The sequence below is a fragment of the Lonchura striata genome, chromosome 5, assembly GCF_046129695.1.
Source record: "Lonchura striata isolate bLonStr1 chromosome 5, bLonStr1.mat, whole genome shotgun sequence".
Taxonomy (NCBI): Eukaryota; Metazoa; Chordata; class Aves; order Passeriformes; family Estrildidae; genus Lonchura; species Lonchura striata.
The window spans coordinates 55,741,374-55,761,440 of NC_134607.1; the positions used below are offsets into that span (position 1 = coordinate 55,741,374).

The window sequence follows — 20,067 nt, forward strand, 5'->3', positions numbered from 1 at the left end:
GTATTTTCAGCACTTTTTTTCTTTTTTTATGTTGTTACTAATTTTTTTTTACTTTTCAGTGTCTCATTTGTCTTGCCTATGAAGATGACATAGAATACCTTTTCAGAAGAGGAGGGAGGGGAAGACAATTTTGAGTATGATCTCACTTTATCTGAGGGATAGGAACTAGCTAGCAAGTAGGTAGGGGTTATTCTAATTGCTTGGATAGACAGCAAGCAATTCAAATAATTGAATATTTATGGTTTTAACATCTAACTCCTGAAATTTTTCCCAGAAAAGAAGAGCAAAACAAAAAGCTTGGTTATACAAAACCTGTATCTCATGGTTAGGCTTTCTGATGGTAAAAGGGACAATTCGAGCTTTTTCTACAGAACATTCAGAATCTCTCATTTCTCATTGTTTTCATTCATCTATTTTTTTCATGGTTAATAGAAGCTCATTTGTACTGAAGGCTTACAGGTGCATCTTCATTAGTGTTTTCCTTTGGCTGGGAAATCTCTCCACAGTTCCTATTTATAGTGGTTTTGTTCACATGCTGGAGCAATCTTGGAATGCAATCCTGAAGCGTCTTCCTTCTGGCTAAAATTAAGTGGGAATGTGGGTTCAAATGTGAGCACTATATCTTTGTTTAGTTTTACACAGATTAGATTTAGATTATTCATTCTTCCATCATTTTTAAGGTGCCACTAGACTTTCAAAGCCAATATTTTAAGATCCAAAAAGGAACTATATGATACACAGGATTTGTTTGAAGGTTATCTGGTTTTTACTTTTGCCTTAGTAATAGCAACATTAAACTGCCTCTTAGAGGACTGCTGTGTAGGCAGAAGTTGGTTTTTCATAAATTCAACCCATTTATCAGAAACAAAAGTCCCCAGTGACAATCTTATGGTCCTACTCTGGGAAATACCAAATTAGAAATAAAAAAGTAAATTAATCTTTAATAATTTGTTATTGAATTCTTTCTATTAAATATTGAATTAAACTACAGTATTTGCTTATAGCATTCTATGGAATCCAGTGAACACTAAAACTGAATAAACATACACCTACCTTTCTCCTGATTAAACTTCATGTAAGCTAAGCATAGCAGCGTCACAGAGTCACAGAATATGCTGGGTTGGAAGGCACACACAAGGGTCATCGAGTCCAACTCGTGCCCTTGTACAGCACCACCCCAGGAGTCACACCCTGTGCCTGAGTTGTCCAGACACTCCCTGAACTCTGTCAGGCTGGTGCTGTGACCACTGCCCTGGGGAGCTGTTCCAGTGCCCAAACACCCTCTGGGTGAAGAACTGCGTTCTAATAGCCAACCTAAACCTCCCCTGACACACCTTCAGGTCAGTCCCTCAAGTCCTGTCACTGATCAACACAGAGAAGTAACATTACAGCTCTCAAGCATGCTTACATATATATATATATATGTGTGTGCGTGTGTGTGTATCTGGTATCTTGATACTTTGATAAATTAAAAGTTGCTCAGGGAGCATTATATTTGAAGAAAAACTTAAATTAAAAAAAAACTGGGCCCTAGAGATGCATTAACATTAAACTAGATTTTTGATTAAAGTTGTACTAAAACGGAATGGTGAAATTATTTTTTGCATGTCATTGTATTTTCATGTATAGATTGAGGTTTTGCATGGAGATTTCTCTTTCTTGACAAGCAAGCATCTTGGAAACAATTGCACAAGGACATACTTCTCTCTACAGCCACTTAGAGCCTGACTTGTGCCAGAAACACAGATCCCATTATCAAAGCTACAATCTACATGATACTTTTAAAAAGAGACTGCAGGTAATATTACATTGATCATCAGAAGTGTGACACAAACTTCTTGGTGTGTTTTCCCTCTACCGTTGACAGAATGGATTCTGGGAGGAAGAACTATAGAGAATTTTGCCATTCTATGAGATATGTCTGGAGGCACCAATTCTTTAATATTTTCTTTAAAAATAAAATCAATAGGAGACAATATTATTCCTTGTGAGTGGTAAAAGTTTGATCTAGAGTTCTTTCTTAAGAGGGCACTGTTTTTATTGGCCACAAAATGAGTACACAGAAGTTTGGTAAGTTCAAAAGAGAAAAAAGAGCTAATTTTATTTCTGACCTCGCAATATATAGAGTCCTAAAAGTGACAGTGCATTGGAGGATGCAATTGCCACCTCTCCGACCACATTGGTTAAACAAACAGTCTACCAATTCTCTCCTCCTACAAAGAAGAATGTAAAACAATCATTATTTACATGAACAGTGCATGAGAACTCCAGTAGAAATATGTAAACATCAGAAGGCATGGAAAACTTTTAAAAGAACTTTAAAACCTTCAAAATAATTATAAAAGAAAATTTAACATTTTTAAAAATCAGGGCAAGAGGGCACTTCAGCATGACTTAAATATTAAGAAAGCATATATAATGCCACTACAGAATAAGTCTGCAACACTTTCATCCTTGTAAATATATAAACAATAAATAGCTGCTAATGAGAGCTAAAAAAACACCAACAAAAGCGAAAATACATATTTCCTTCTAAATGATTTTAAAAAGGTCTTTCTTTGATATAAGAAAAATATGCATAACTAGGAAAAAAAAAGCCAAGAGATTAGCTCAGCTGGTCAGAGCATGCTGCTAATAACACCAAGGTTGTGGCTTCAAATCCCTACATGGGCCATGCACTTAAGAGTTGGAGTTTATGATTTTTGTGGTCCCTTCTAGCTCAGAATATTCTGTGATTAGAAAATTATTCTGTCTCAGGAATTGAAAATCTTAATCTTATGAATAGTGCTGTTGAAATGCAGAAATCTGGCATCAGATTTGCTGGGTGCAAGTGACACAAATGAAAGCTCTAGAATAAAAACAGTGAACGCACTTTTTATTCTTCTGAGTTCTTATATTATTATTGAAACAAAAGATGGAACTCCTTCATGGTGATTAGATACTTAGTTAAGTGTGTAACTCATTACAGAATTCCTTGTGGGAACAAAATCTGCATATGGCTAGCATGGAGAATGGATCCATTCATAGAACATACATCTAGTAAGGTTACATATTACACAGGAAGCAACCAGGAGGTGCTTGGGCTTAGGAGGACCTTGGGCTGCAAATACTCAAAGGCTGTAACACTCTGAAGAGGTGTCACTAGGCCACTGTTTTGCAATTATGCATTTCCCAAAGGCACTCATAATCAGTCAAATAGGGCACAGGGTAGTTGAAACTTTACTCTTATTCAGACCAATCACATTATTATCTGTTCTCCTGTTTTTGCAAAACTTATGAGAACTTATTTGTTTGGGTATCTGACAGTTCTGACATATTTTCAGAGTACAGCTTTGTATATTCCCCAGACATGGCCATGTGCACCTTCTTCAAATTTTTCTTCTTCAAATGAGCAAGTCCAAGCTCCCAGTGAACCCTCTGCATAGCTCTAAGAAGATAGTTAATCTCTCACTATGTAAAAATTAGAAATGTAAAAAAAAAAAAGTCCTTTCTATTTATTCAACTTTACTGTTAGAGCTACATTACAATTATAAATACAACTGAAAATTCATATACATAACTTGTATAATCAAGTGCTAAATTAGGTGTTAGATAAAGTGTTTCTGTGGATTTTCAGAGAAATTTTGAGAGTTTAAGTTTTATTATACACTGAATTTGTACAATCAATCATTTCTACCAAAAGGTAGAAATGCTCCTGAAAGCATGGAGTATTTTAAATTTTTTTAAACCTGCCATTATTTTTTAAATTTCAAATTACAAATCAAGCTAGCCACTGTATAGAAGTTACTCAATATAGCAAGAACCAGATGCAAATATTTAATCTTGTTTCACAGTAAGATCTACTCAGTCATTCTTAAATTCATGGAATTGTCTAGATTTATTGGCCAAATCCTGCTGAAAAAAGGGTTTTCAAGGCTGGAATCAAAATTCTGAAACTCATAGCATCATATCCATTTTAGGAAAAATGACAGTGGCTATTCCAGAATGAGGGAGACTAGTGTTCAGTTTTGATCTTTCACTAAATGGCATCAAAGTTTAATTTTCCACAAGAACGCTATCATCAGCAATGCACTCTGATATTTGTCATGTTTACATTGTTCAGCTAGAGCTGTTTATAAAATACATAATTAATTCACTAATGAGGAAGACTGACTCTAACCTAGTTTTTGGATATTCACCAAAGGTAAAGAAGGCTTGTTTTCCCACCCCCATTTTTATATACAGCTTGGAACTACATAAAGAGGGAGGATTGCAACATCAAATGATACTAACATTTCGATGGGCCAGCAAGGAACAGAAACAAAGAAAGAAATTTAGTGAGTTGCGTGCAAGACAGAAACAAGAATTGTCTTTAATTTCAGAATGGCCTTAGGAGAAAACATTTTTTTTTGTTACTGACTAGTATATTATACAGAGAGCTTTTTGTTTTTCTTAAAACTGGACATCACTAATTATACCCAGAGGACTAAAATTTCTACAAAAAAAGAGGCAGATTTATGCTATTTCTTTCAGTTCTAATCATCTCACATATGGCTTGGAAATACATCTGTTGAGTAGAAAGCTTTCTAAAAGATACAAAGGAGAAGAAGCAGAAAAGCAATTAAATATGAATGAGAGGACATGACACAGGAAAAGAAAAATAGATTGAAATGTAAGATAGAATATTCTAAATAATGTTACAATCAGTTTAAGTGCATTTACACGGTAAAAGAAAGCTACAAACAAAACAAACAATATTGTAAGGAATTGAAGACTGAGACATCAAATGCTCATTGCCTTCATCTTGCAATGGCAATTCTGACTGATGAAGTGAAGAAGTTTTCAAGAGCATTCCTCCACAGTTTGGTCAATCTCATTTACAAAATGTCCAATGAAAAGATAAGGGAACAATACAAAGTATGGTGACAGCCTAAAGACTAAAATAGTCTGTCTCTGCAAATGGTCTTACTACAAGTTACTGCAAATGGTCTTACTACAAGTTAAAGAGTTATTTTACTTCTGGCTCAGTACAAAAAAAACCAAAAAAAACAAAAAAAAAAAAAAACCAAAAAACCAAAAAACAAAATAGCAAAGCAAAGAGCTGACTAAGATGACAATCAGATAAATATGAGTATTTTCTATAGTTACTCTGCTTCTAGAGATGGCTAAGAATTGTAAATTACACATTACAGAAAATATTTTTTCATTTGACCTTACATGTCAGGATAGTTATTACACCTGGAAAAAACTACATTAAATGTAGATAAATAACATTTTAAATTATATTCCTTCTAACAATGGCACTCATAACCTCAAAATAAAATTCCTCAAAAGAAAGTCCTTAGACAGTCCTTATTGACTTAATATGATAGTATCTGTTGCTCCTTCGGGGAATCATTTTATGGTGTGATGAAGCACTTATCTGTGATGACACCTCTCAAGGAAGGAGATGTATGCAATTAAGTATAAACGATTTTAATAGTTGCAGATAGACATGTATACAAACATGCATACATTGCAGTAAGCTTTCCATTATGCTTACTTCAGAGGCAAAAAAGGATTCAGAAAAATAGCCAACTCCTGGACCTGGCAGCAGTGTGACACACACAGTGCTCCTAAGGATCCTGAGGAAAATTTTCCCCACTTTTAGGACAGTCTCTGAAATTTTCATCTCCATCATTATCACAGCATTGCTCTACTTCCTACCTTCCTCCTTGCCAGACAAAAGCTTAAGAATACGGGCTTTCAAAATTATCAAAATACCCTAAGTATTCTAATGTAATACTGTATTGTCAACAATAACTACCGGGCTTTATTCAGAGTAAGCAAATAATGTGAGTGAAAAGAGCAAATCCTGTGAAGAATAGCCATTTGAATAAAAGATAGGCAGGCACATGGTTCAACACATGCCTTTCCACATGTGGTCAGATGGTTCAGAATTTGATTTGAAAAGAGATAAGCTGTTCATGTCATTCCTTGTTTGATTAACACATCCAGGGCTATATCTGACAACAGAGATTCAAGACCCATCTGCAGTTTTACTCCCTCAATATGCCTGCTAAAAATGGGTTTATTTTCATATTAATTTTACAATTTGTTAGCAATCACAATGTCCACATAGTGAGTGACATATGAGACAGCATGTTTGGAGAACAGGTTCACACGAACAGCTAAGTGGGTTTAGTCTGGATAGTTCCTTTAAGCCTCAGAAAAGACTGAATGACAACATTGCAGAGGCAAGGGCTGTCATGAAGTTTAAGTTGGAATAACACAGTTAATTCCAAGGAGATTACCTTTAAATTCAGGTGGCATGAGATTCAGGAGCATATTGTATCTAATGTTTCATGAAAGTACTAGCACAAACCAATATCTTGGAAAAAGGTATACTGTTTTTGATTGGAACAACAGGAATTGGTTTCATCCACAACTTTCCAGGTATTGCCTCAGAAGACTTTTCTGCCGCTAGATTTTTGGATGTGTTGACATATTTGTAACACTGAGATATAATTACAATGAGCTGCATGAAATACATTGCTTTGAAACTAGATTGTGCAAAGACAGTACTAGTTAACCAAAAGAAGTTTATAATATTAATCAACCCTACACTTCTCTGTCCCTGTGGGACAGTGTCTTGCCTTGGATAACTGTGCAAAGGCTGAAATTAGAAGCAGCAAAAAGAAGGGCAACATAAGGAGACCTCAACATGCAACATCTGCTGAACAAGTTAATTAGAACAAAAAATAAACTGAAGGAGACAGTACTGAGCATGCTCTACTGTGTCTTACTAATTGCATTCAGTTGAATGTAGCATAAATTATAGGGAAAAACAGATAATCTTTGCAGATGAAAAGGTTCAAATTAACCTGTTTTGAAGATGCCTTAGCAGAATTTGTTGCATTGTAATAAAGAAGATCATGAAGAAAATTAAAAACCAGAGAAAAGAGGCCTGAATTTGACCTTCCAAGCCATTTCATCTGGAAAAGTTTTCAATCAAGTTGGTACAGACTGGTAATACAAGTTTTTTCAGTTACCTCACTGGATGTACAGGTGTCTGGATAAAGGACGTTGGAAAGCTTATCTACCAAAATTTCTTGATTATTCTTATTTCATTACAAGCCAATATTCTCCCTTTTTTCTGTCACTTGAAAGCTATGTGTTCTTTTGCTAATTAGTGAGGTTTTGTTAACAAAGACAGTATACCATGAACTTGTATACAGCACACCCAAAAAATGCTCTGGCAATATAAGTTACTTTCTTCTTCTTTGTATTCCCTTCATATTGTATTTCACTTCTAGTTCCAAAGGTTCCAAAACCTTTTAAAATTGAAGAAACAAGGCTTGAAGAGTCTACATAGACATCAGAGTTTGATCTTTTCATATCAAGCCTTAATACATGAGATAATTGAATGAGAAAGTAATGTTGACAAATACATGACCTACTTTGAAGAGCAGCTTTTGCTATTGTCACATAAAGAAATGAATAAATGAATAATGAATAAATTCTGACTGTATAAAGGAATGCAACATAGCCAAGAATTTTAGGCCTGATCTCTGAAAGAAGTTTCTAATTCTAATTGGTTGTATTTCTTGATTGTCTCAAAAGAAAAAGACAAAACTCCAATTTTATGCTTTTAGGGCTGCTTTTGCTTCTGAAATAGGACTTGTGAGACAGAACCATTTAATCAGATATGTACCATAAAGAAAGATCTGAAGACGCTTATAGAAGGAATCGAAGGTGTGACTCAAATATAACTTTTTCAAAAGTAAAAGGAAAAAAATTATAGTCTACACATTAAAGATTAAATTCTTGAATTGTTTATTCCAGGTTGTTTTAAGGAAAAATGTAGCCTTAGATGTATTAAATGTCTCTCACAGTCAGAGAACATGGCATATAAAAGCAGTTACAGCTACTTTAAGGTCCACTGGAGACAGCATTTCTAAGTAAGAGATGAACTCAGTAAATACTTCTCAGTGCCACACCAAGATGAGAGAAAAAAATGTATCCTTGTTTACAATTAATGGCATACTGAACTTATTGAAAATGTACATATTTTCATGTGTTGAAAATAAAGATTGTAATGAGATTACCTTCACACATTTGCTGGTGTTTTTGCTGCATACATGAATCTGAGTACAGACCTATTTTGTGAGCTAAAACAGAACAATAACCTGTGCAGAACTGTCTTTTTAATTTTATGGCCCAATTATACTCGGGACAAGAAGACAAAATGAAATTATATGGGTTGGAGAAAGTTCCATTATTTGCACTGATCAAGTAAAAATGAAAATCATCCAGACCAACAGTTTCAGCTGCAAGTGTTGATTGTGCCAAGCTGCTGTTACCAAAAGGCCACAATTTTGTTGTCTTCAATATTTAAGATTTACAGTTTCAAGAGAACTTGAGGGATATAGAAAACAAAGCAGAGATCTCTTAGGTAGGCATTTCCCTGAAAGTCCAGGCTGCCCTCTCCCACAGTGAATTATCTTGCATGTCTGTGGTCTTAGTTCATGATCAAAGTAACATGAGGAACATCTCACAAACAACAATCACCTGATTACCAGGTATTTAATTTTTCATGTATGTTATCTTACAGAACACCTACTAAACATGTATTCAGATGATGAAGAAAATTACAGGCATCTTTCTGGGACAGAGTTACCTACAGAAATGACTTCCCTGTGCAATGAAGTGGTCTCACTTTTAGTTCAGTAACTTCCTATACTACTATGTGTAGTGGCTGATATTACTGGGATGCACTGGCCTCCAGCTTGAGGTGAAATGCAATGCTATGAAAGCATGACCATTCACTTGGAATTTGAGAATGCTTCTCTGATGTCAATAATCTAGCACCAGAGAAAGCCCTGAAAAGAGGTCATGCCAATGATGCATTCACATACTCTGCCCTACACATACTGGAAAGAGAGAAACGTTGCCAACTTGTTGCAGGTTCTTCCACCAGTTAAAGTTCAAAACAAAGGACAGAACCTTTATTCTTACATCAGGCAACCTGATTTTAAGATATCTGCTGCCATCCATGCATACAACATACCTGGTTTGTTTAACTCTACAAGGCTATCTGATGTCAAAGCTGAAGCACATATTTAGCATTGTACGTGGCCTGTTCTCTGGATAATTAATCAGAAATGTTGTCATGTACTGTCATTCAAATAATATGTCTCAGATATTAAATATATCTGTGTAAGAGTTCAGTGTTTTTCTATTTGATAAAAATACACTTCTTAAAAATCGGGACCCCTGTTTCAGGTGATGTAGGGAATTAGCAAACACCAAGAGCAAAACTGTAATCCCCAAACATAAAAAGGAACCATCAACAACAGGCTGATTATTCTTTGGTAGCAGACTACCAAAAGTAGCCTAGACTACCTGAGGTAAAGGTAAAATTATGAAGATTTTAGAATAATTTTTTGGCTGTATTAATCTCTCACTTTTATCTGAATTATAATGAATCATTGCGAATGTCATTAAGAAAACATAAAAAAGCACTGTAATTGAGTAGGAAATACTTACGCCTTATTTAGATGGAAGTTTCTGATTTAGAAATCCTGTAAAAAGCATTTAAATTGTTTCACTTAAATGCACAAAAATCTTCAATTAAACTAACCATTATTTAAGATTCAGACTTTCCACGAATTTTCAGAAGGTTATAGTTAGGTCATATGATGATTTGTATTTGTTGTCACTGTTGAACTTGAAAAGAAACAAGGGACCTTTCAGTGAAACAACAGTGAGCTAATAGAACACTGGTTCTTGCTGACCATTATTGTTCAGCTTTTAAAATTTTAGATAGGAGATAAGCCTTAAAAACTTTTCCAAGAGAGACAATTTTGATGTGTTCCTTCCAGATTTTGTTATTCTTTTTCCACATTAGTATTCCTTGTCTCTTGCAGAGTTACCATGTATCATCTACCAGTAAGGAGTCAAACAAATTAAATGATCAAAATAAAATATGAGTTTTTTCATTCAGGGTAATATTGTGTCTAATATAGGATCCGTATATTACTTAAATAATTCTAGGATACAAGCTGAAAATGGAGGGCGTAATTATAATTTTACTGTAATTATCTCATTTACTAATGGTAAATTAAGGATTACTGATGGTAAAATGTACTATTGAAAAGCTTGTCAAAGATACCCTGAACTTTAGTCATTTTGCCTGTTATTTTTTCTTAGCTTTCTGAGCAGAGATAAAAGGAAATTCAGCTTTAACTCAATCCATAAGTCAAATCATCCCCAAATTAGAAGCATAAAATTCTAAGAAGCATGACTTTATAGTCCCAATCTCAGATAAAATTAAATGCATTAATTACAAGTTATTGAGTGTAGATTTAACCAAAGAAGGTAAGAGTCAAGTGAATCCAGATACGATGAAGAATTTAAACAAAATTATACAACAGCAGAAATCTGGAAAAGTTAATTATCTAAAGTCAGTGGATGTTCTTTCTGTTTTCTTATCTTTGCTTTTAAACATCAAGAAATATTTAGTATCATTCAACTACCCAGAATAAAATTGTGATTGCTGAGGATAATTTACCATAGAAAAAAACTAGTAACAACAGAAAACACCCAAAACATTAGAGAAATCAAATGCCCCCAGACCTAGGAATAAAAGACACCATTCAAATTGTTTCCAGTTATATTTGAAAATATTTGCTATATACTTGATATAAGCATCTTATTTTAGTTTCAAAGATGACAAACACTATCTTTGTTTATATTAAATTTAAAAAAAACAATTTGAATAATCTCTTATCATTTTGCCTCTCTCTTCATCAAAGAAGATAGGATTTCTCACTCTTATTTCACAATAGTTCCCTAAACATATAGTTTTCTATTGATCTAGCTATGAAATTATTTTTTTCAATCTCTACCAACTAGGAATGAAGAGGATTCATCTCATTCAAGACCAATACTACAAAAACCAATTAATAAGTTCACACTGAATTTCAATTTTTATTATTTTTATTTTACAGTAATCTACTCCTATTTATATTTTAAATACAATACCCTTTTAAACTTGATATGCAGATCCCATAAACTAGCTATCGAAGACATTTGTTTCATAACATCAGCTTTCCTAAATATTATACACTTCTGCCACAAATTTAGCCTAAATAAAGCAACTTTTATACGGCATTTGAACGGACAAAGGTACATGCTTGGTTTACTGACAATTTCCTATTCTTGAAGCTTTGATCTGTGAAAATGGAAATACTTTAGTCCTTTTTAAAGCATTTTTATTGTGTAAATCTCTGTTTACAGATAAAACCTTCCCCATTCCATCACTTCATTCAATTCTTATCATCAGAGCAAATACATTGAAGTTTTACTTTAATGAATCCCATCACTGTTGACGAAACAATCACAGGCTTCTTAGAAATCTCTTCCTCATCTTTATTGGTGGGTACATAATGATATCTAATTAAATTCTTTCAACTTCAAATTCTTATTGGAGTATATTGACCACACAATGATGAAAGTAGATGTATGAATCACCATGATTTCAAAAACTACAATACCTAAATTCTAGGCAAATCTGGAAATTAAAGGGTGTTTTATTAAAAAAAATAATGTTCAGAACAAAAGTATGTCTCATAATACTGGTCATAAAATATCAGAACTCATTGTAGAGTAGTAAGAAAAAAAATTAGGAATAATTCTGTGTATTTATGATAAATGTATTTTACTACCAAAGACAACAGCAATTACTACTTAAATCCAAAGACCTAAAGTTTTATAAAGCTTTTTTTGACAGAAAAAGTAAGCTTTTTTTTCTATACCTGTAAGTTCTTTCTCTTCAAGACTGTATTCCAGAGATCCAAAGGAATAATTAGCTGGACTGATTGCAGGAGTAGAAACAAAACTTGCACAGCCAATGGAAGGGTTGATTTCAAAATAATTGTGGCCGTGATTCATTCGGTGAAATTCCAGAGAAGATACTATGGATGTACGTTGCTTTGGCTACAAGAAAAATAAAAATTTTCATTTGGCATGAAAAATACAGACTTTTTATATAGTTTTCATCACTTGGCATTTAATAAACTTTTCTCTGGTTTTACTGTTTCTATTTGGCTCAAAGGTCATAGTAGTAAAAATCATTTCATATGACAAGCTATAGTGTGTAGAGATATTTTCCTTCTAAAATCTGGATTAATTTTTATTAGAAAAAAGCATGTCTTCATTCTAATCAATTTAATTCAACATAAAATAGGCCTTTACAGCCTTGCATATAATAATTTCAATCATCTTTTGATAAGAAAGGGAGCTCTTCACCAGCTGCATTGCTGGGTACATCTTGCAAAACAATTAGACTGCTGATGCCTGTATAATGAAGTTTACTAAATAATACCAAGTGCCCATCACTGGAAAGCCACCCTCTGCTGTTTATTCCATTTATGAATATGCCTCAAATATTCAATGACTGAAATGTCTGGAAGCTTAAGGGAAAAGTGTCAGCTTAAAAAACATACATGAAAATCAAACTTTGTGTGTGAGTTTTCATGGAACAATTAAACAACTTGGTACTACTTTAAATATTTACTTTCAAAGGAAACCTCAAGGGTCCATTTAATGGTTGTGCTTTGGATTGCAGAGCAGTTTTAAAGCATGAGAAACTAATTTATTTTGGGTGGATCTACACCATCAGATGTAGAAATTAAATCTATATAATGAGTTCATCAGGTCAGCAACAACTTTTTCACTACATGGACTTGTTCCCATTTCACTGCACTATGTACTAGTGCAGGCATAAAGTAAGTGGTCAATATCACGGCTTTTAAGCCACAGACCACTGCTGGCTTGCAATGCCATGCTAAATAGGCTGCTGCAGCACTCATTTGGTTCTAAACCCACAATACTCTAACTCCACCATGCTCCTTCCTGCTTCAAGATCAATGACCTGAAACATTAAACATCTCCAAAACAGAGGGGGGCCTGCATCCACATTTATAGCTGTCTATGCATTTCACAATAGAGAACACCATCTCAGGAAATTCTGCCTTGGATAACCAAACCCAGACAAAAATAAGAAAAAGAAAGTAAAAGATTCTCCACCTCTTCTTGTTCTAGTATGTCAGGCTTAGCATGTCAGAATATTTGTTCCTTACTAGTGTCAAGAGCTAATTATTACCTTTGGGAGCAATAAGATCCTCCTTGGACCACAAGTTATTCACTATCCCTTACTTAAAACTACCTGTTGAGTCTATCAATCTATCCCAGTGGAGTAATTTTCAAATTAGTTTTCAATCAATTTAATTTTTAGGTTACATGTCCTGCAACACTTGTGTTATAAATACCAAACCAGGCTGTTTTCACTAAAAATTCACCCTTCATATTGGAATGTCAGACAGAAAAATTCAATAGAATTAGGTCTGTATAATGTTGGTTATTTATTCAAGTTGTGTTAGGCATCACGTGAATTAACTGTGTCATGTAAAAACTGAGAAAAAAGGGAAATCTTGGTAATCATCTGGAACTCATCCATGGTCTACTAAGTGAACTTTCTTTAATAATTAAAACCAGTTTCTGCTTTGAAAGACTGACTCCTAGGTCTAGTTATTTAATGGAAGAGTTAAATGAACAGGGATAGACTCCAACATTAAACAGTGTGATTGGAAGTCATTGTTGGGGATCTGAGCCAAAATAATTCTCAGATCAGACCAAAAACATTTATCTGTATTAACTAAATCTAAATGGCACATTTTTGCTAGACAACAGATTAATGAATGACCTAATTATTTCTAAAACTGAAAATGATCTCTGGTCATTTAGAAGTTTCTGGCCCCTTCCCAAGTAATGGTGTCTTTGCAGATTTGCAGGACTTGAACTCCTGTGCTGAAAAGGGGACACTTAACATGAGGTAAGGTATATGGTTATTTTTAAGCTGAGACAGTTCCTGCCTAAATGGGCAGCTGGAATGGTCCATCTTTGTCTCACAAAGCAGCGCCAAAGGCAACTGCCCTGGCCTTTGTCTCGTCAGCCCTCCAGCCACTGTTCTGTCTGTGTGCCCCTTTCTTAGAGGCAGAATAGCAGCATCTGAAACACCATTAGTGGTCAATACCAAGGTGGTTTCACTACCTTATTCTGGACTTGGGCATCATTATTACTGATTCAGAGAACCGTATCTCAGTTTAATATGCCTTTCCAATCTAAGGCTTCTGCAGAGAACCTCTCTCAGCCTCTAGTACTGTACAGCATAACACTGCTGCAATATATTTGGAGTTAACAAGGTCCATCCATCAACATGTACCAATCATTTTTCTACATAATTAGTCAGAAATCCAGCATCTAAGCCTTTGTAGCTAACTAAGAAACTAGAGGAACTAGAGGAATTTTTTGTACTTTTGCTGTGTCCTGTAAAATGTTATGGTGTTAAAATACACTAGTTGTTCATTAATACATGATTTGAGATGCTTAGTAAACCAGTTTCTGCTGAGTCTATCTGTCTTTATCTCTCTAAAATGCTATTTGCACAAAAAACAAAATAACAAAAAACCCAGTAGAAATTAATCAAGGTTTTTTCTACAGTTAGGATTAAATTCCATTTCCAATTTCATCAATCAAATTTACAGCATAGGTATTTACATGTACCCTAGGTATTTAAGTTCCCAGATCAGTCAGTTGAGATCTAGTCAATAAAATCACAATCTAGTCAACACCATCAACAGTTCAGAGAACAGCTCAGTCACCCTCACTCCAGTCCCCTTGGTATTGATTCCCTTGCCTTAATGCAGGTATCTACCATCACTGCAGATTCCTTAGGGCATCCCACCTGGCCTCCAGCTGCCATTCAGAAGAGTGCAGGTCTCCCCCATATATGCCCTGTAAAATACTTGACAGTCTCTCCATGTGCATTTCAAATACACCTCTATAGCACCTCAAATGACATTAGATTCCTATTTTTAGATAACTGAATTGAATCCTGCTTCTGTCCTGAGCATGATGGGAGATTAGGTCTCTAAATCAGACAGAGATTCTTATATACAGAAATGAAAGCAGAGGTGTTCCAGTCCCAGATTTAATCTCCCATCCAGCTCACATTTAGACAAGCTATAGGAATCTTTTCTTAGAATTTGATGTCAATTTCCAGTCTTACTGGAAGTAACCTTGGTTTGCTGATTGCACCTGCCAAAGCCCTGTTTAACTACATTTACCAGGAACTCTTGAGATAGTTTCTGAAAAATCCTAAGATTATTTACTATATTGAACACCAAAACTCAGTTAGGGGTCAAGTTTTAAGACTTTTGAAACACAAACACAAAACTCTGTCCCAAAGGGATAATCCTTCCTTCATTCTTCAAAGCCAGCTTTGTCATTACATGCCTTCCTTTTACTACTCCAAAGGTCTGGACATTGATCTTAGGGTCAAGGGTCTTAGACAACCTTTGTGAAATTCTGGCATACTTATGGCTTCACTTCACCCCAATAAGCACACTACATTGCATATACTACATAGCAGATTTGTCCTTAAGTAGATTTTTATTCATTACATTCATATGTTTATCTACTTGTTATGTGTCAATCTATTTCATGACCAATATTTACTTTTAAGGTATTTCTTCACAAATACTATTTCAATTGTCATAATACCAACTTAGAAAACCGCACACCATCCTAAAATAGCATATCAAATCAGGCTAATAAATAATGTGAATAAATCTTTTCAATGCATAAGAAAAAAATGTCAGTACAAATCTTTAAAGATACTGCAATAATAAGATTTAAGTAACTGTTAAATCAGGTATAATAAAAATATTTTCATGTTCAGTCTGTAGTGAACATATATCAATGAAAGATACCCCTTTGAAACTGCAAAAACAGGAAAGCATCAAAATACACACACTGAATTGCATTTTTATTAAAAAGTCAAGCAAGGACTTAACTCCTCCATTAATGGAACTTGCATGCAAATTCTGTAATGCTACCATGATTGGCATGTAACACTATGAGCAGGCAAGGGATCACTAAAATATTTCTTAAAACATTTACCAGAGGCAGTAGGGCAAAACTCCTTCCTCAATTTAAGACCAAAATATTTCTTCAGCTTTGAAGTATACTCTGCAATACAAGCTTCTGACTTCACCTTCTTTTACCTTTGGGGTTTCTATACATAGCACTATCATAGTCTTAAAAAAAATAATTCTCTCAACACTCAGTACTATGGCAGAGCTAGTTGCTCCATTTTACAGATGCTGAGCAAGGGTATAGATCTTTCCCAAGGGACAGATACGTGGTTTGTTAAAACACTGAGAAGCAATGAGCCTAATGAAGTTCTGCACATGGCAAAACCTGACAAATTCCAGCTGCCCTAAACTGGCTTCAGTTGCAATATATCATGCAGAAAATGTATGATAGGAGAGACAACTGCATCTACATTTTCATATTCTAGTTAGCTCATAAAACACAGACTTACCAAAGAAAGCAAGAGGCTGCAGCCCCTTCCCCCAGGCTCATCTCACATATTTAGCACTATGTAAATGTACTTATGAGGCCACTTAAATCCCTCATTTTGATACCTGCCCAGATGATTCAACTCTTTCAATTCTCTGATCAACTCACTCCTTCAGAAATTTTCCTTTCTCCAGATTCCTTCTAAAATCTCATTCTATACACTCATTTTCCCTTTCATAGAATCATACAATGGTTTGAGTTGATAGGAATTTCTAAAGATCATTAGATCCAAACCCTCTGGAATAAGCTGGGACATCTTCAGCTAGACCCAGTTGCTCAGACCCCCATCCAATCTGACCCTGAACACTCCCAGGGTTTTGCAACTTCTCTGGGCACCTCTCTTCTTTTGTTTTCTCCTACCTATTGTTACATTCCTTCCAAAGCTACTTATGTTACTCTAAAAAGACCTGCACAGTATCCAGTTGATTCCAGTTTTATTTGTTCCAAAATTTGCTTTTCTGTTTTCTCTGTGGTTTTGTCATCAAGGTCTCTCAAACAAACTCCCTCATGGTCCCATCTCACACTAACTTTGCAGTCCTTACATCCAGCTCATTGTCCTTGAATGCATTCAATTTCAACCTCTGTCCTCCCTTCCAAATAGAACTTTCACATGACTTTTATGGTTTCTGTCTTTTGCCTCATCATTCCAGCATACCATCACTGTTTCTAGCTTTGTCCCTTTTGCTCATGTACATAAAAGCCCAAAACATTCAAAATTTTGTCAGTAAAATACAGGACAGGACAGGCTTCTTTGCTTTCTCCTGTCTCAAATCTGATTTGCAGAAATTATCAGTTTTGATACATTCTCATCAGTCAATGCTGCTGTCAAGAATTAATTTATAGGATCTGAGCTAAGGTGATCAAGTAGCCTTGAAATTGGGAAAACTGGAGATTACAATGATTCTGCATTTGATTTATCTATGTCACCTAGAAGTGCAAGACTAATTCAGTGTACTGAATTATTACTATGCTACAGAATCAATTATTCTGTCAAGCTTCAAAATACCATGTTGAAGATATATTTTCTTTTTAACACAGTAATATAATTTTCTCTTTTTTCATTTCACAAAACTTTATCTTATAGTCTGACAACAATTAAAAATAAAATATAGGCAGTTTCAGCATCTTGACATTCTTGATTTTACTTGTCAATATTTTAATTAAGAGCAGAAAGCAAAAAATACACAGAGGCTGGCACCTAATATATCCCAAGCAGACACAACAGGCAGCTTGCAGAACCATGAGACTTAAAAAAAAAAATTAAAGAAAAATGCTTTCACTGTTTTTTAGCTGTAGATCTTTTATGATACTAAAAATATAATGAATTCTGAAACCAAATTGATTTTAATGACATGATAGCCTCAAAGTCCGAGCAATTTCTATTTGATTGATTATTAATTTAGAGAAAGACCCTCAGAATACTTGGACCACTTCCCTGTCAGTACCATACTCATGACACAGACTCCGCTCTTTAGTGTAGCCTGTGGTTAGGAAGCTGTGCTGTGTGACTCTGGGGTCCAGACAGACACAGCTTTCTGCTCTTCTCCATGCCCATTATCCTAGCTCTGCCCTGACTGCCCCCCACTGGAGTATGTAATTAAAGGTCAGAGGGTTGCTGCCCTTTCTACCTGTGGTCTTATTTCAGATGACAAATCGCACAGGAAACAAATTAGAGAAAAACTTGATCTCCCTCCAGTTTCTATTTTCCTTGCCTTATCCTTTTATTTTAGTTGCAACCATATTGCAGCTGTGGGTTCTGAGGAGCTGCAATCCTGAAGGCCAAAAACAGCAACACCTTTGGAGCGGTTTCCCTCCTCGATAGATGTGACCAGATTTTGAAGATATACTATTATACCTATCCTGGGAAAACATTGCTTGAAATGAGGTCCAAATAGCAAGAGATAAATTTGATAAATAAGAGGAATATCTCATTCCTCAGATAAAAATTTTCTATCTTTCAAAAATTAAAATACTGTTATTTTCACTGAAACAGTTGGAAAATGGATGTAAGACCATTTTCTTCGAAAAAGCTCAGCTTCCAGCTGCTAGTAACCTCCCCCTTTTCACCTGCAGATCATGAAAATTGCTTGTATCATGATATTTTTATATCATAATTTTTGAGGGGCCAGAGTGATGGCTACTTTTTTTAAGCTGCACACTACAGACAGCATGGATGTGTGAAAATGTACTACCAGATGATGATAAAGGGTTACTGCATAACTAAGGTGCTCAAAACTCCTCTATACTAACAGAAACAAATGAAAATGCTAAGAAAATAATGTAAGAAATCCATTAAGGCCCAATATGCAAGGCTTTAATCTTCCAAATTCTGAACGCATTACTGTTTCCAAGCGTTTTATGTACTGGGGCAGGGCAACTGGAGCAGATTTGTTCACACCCCTACAATTAAACTTCATTAGGTGTCAGAGAAGGGTCTTCAAGGCAGAATTATCTACCAGGAATGGTGCTTGGTCTTTTCAAATCACAAATCAGGCCTGTCAGTGGATATGTTTGGAGAAAGAAAATTGTACACTACAAAAATTATACACGGGACTGTGTCCATAATTCAACAGTGTAGATGACAACTCTGCAGAGCTAAAGATCATTTTAATGCCATAGATTTTCCTTTCAGTATCTGAGCTACTTTTAAAAATAGTGTCTCACCTGTCTGTTACATGTTCATATAGGAAAAATGTTTTATATTTCTGCATGATTTGTATTTATACTGAATCAGGAAACACTACCTAGAAAATCTCTCCAGGTAAGAAACCAGCTTCAACAAAGAAAGATATATGCATGTACAAGTGACATTTTAAAACTTAACACTCTTCACAATAGAGTGTTATTCTGCTTTAATTTATATTTGTGTTTTAGTATCCTGTTGAACTGCAATTAAATGCACTTACAAGCACTGTTTGCTGTTTTCATTAGTACCATGTACTGGGTAGATGTGTTTATATTTTCTTATTAGACCTAATTAAAATATAGAAATAGAATTATGTTTTATAGTTACTTGTCAAAGGAGATCGCTTATAGTGCATCTCTTAAATAATATTTTGTTTAATGTTGTTACTAAGTAGTCACAGAGTATCCATTATGCTCCAAGGAATTATTTTTCCAAATATTCTCCTTTGGAGCTGTTACACATCTGCCCATGAATGCTGTGGTAAAATAGGTGGATGTGGGCAGTTGTGTGCTGGGGGAGAGGGGTGTGTAGGAATCAGGCCTCTGAGACAATTCAAACCATAACCTTTTTTTGTATTTGGTACTCAATATTCCAGAATAAAATAATTTCATAATGACCATCCTATTTTCAGTCATGCATAGATAAATTGCTAACCACATCTTAATGGCATTGACAGTACACCTCTTACTCTGCTTTGCTTCCTTTTTTTCGAGGGCTATTTAGGAGCTTTATTTTTATTCAACATCATTAGAATGAGAAGACATCAAACTGTGTGCAGTAGATTTGTATAGACATTCCCTGTTACAGAGAGAATAATCTGAAATATATTTACATAGAATCAAGGTCATTGACTGCTGACAACCACCTTAATGTGCCTGCAGCCCTAAGAGATACACATAACATTGGAAACACTATGACAGCTGGGGAGAATCTCC

General features: G+C 34.9%; 1 protein-coding gene across 8 annotated transcripts in view; it reads right to left on the minus strand.

Annotated features, from left to right (window-relative positions):
• The window catches only part of ANKS1B (ankyrin repeat and sterile alpha motif domain containing 1B), a 397,248-nt gene that overhangs the window by 233,230 nt on the left and 143,951 nt on the right, over positions 1 to 20,067 (minus strand). For all 8 annotated transcript variants that reach the window (XM_077783569.1, XM_031507463.2, XM_031507479.2 and 5 more), the window contains one exon: positions 11,778 to 11,958. In XM_077783569.1, coding sequence (XP_077639695.1) covers positions 11,778 to 11,958 — 181 coding nt within the window. The remainder of the gene's footprint in view (positions 1 to 11,777; positions 11,959 to 20,067) is intronic.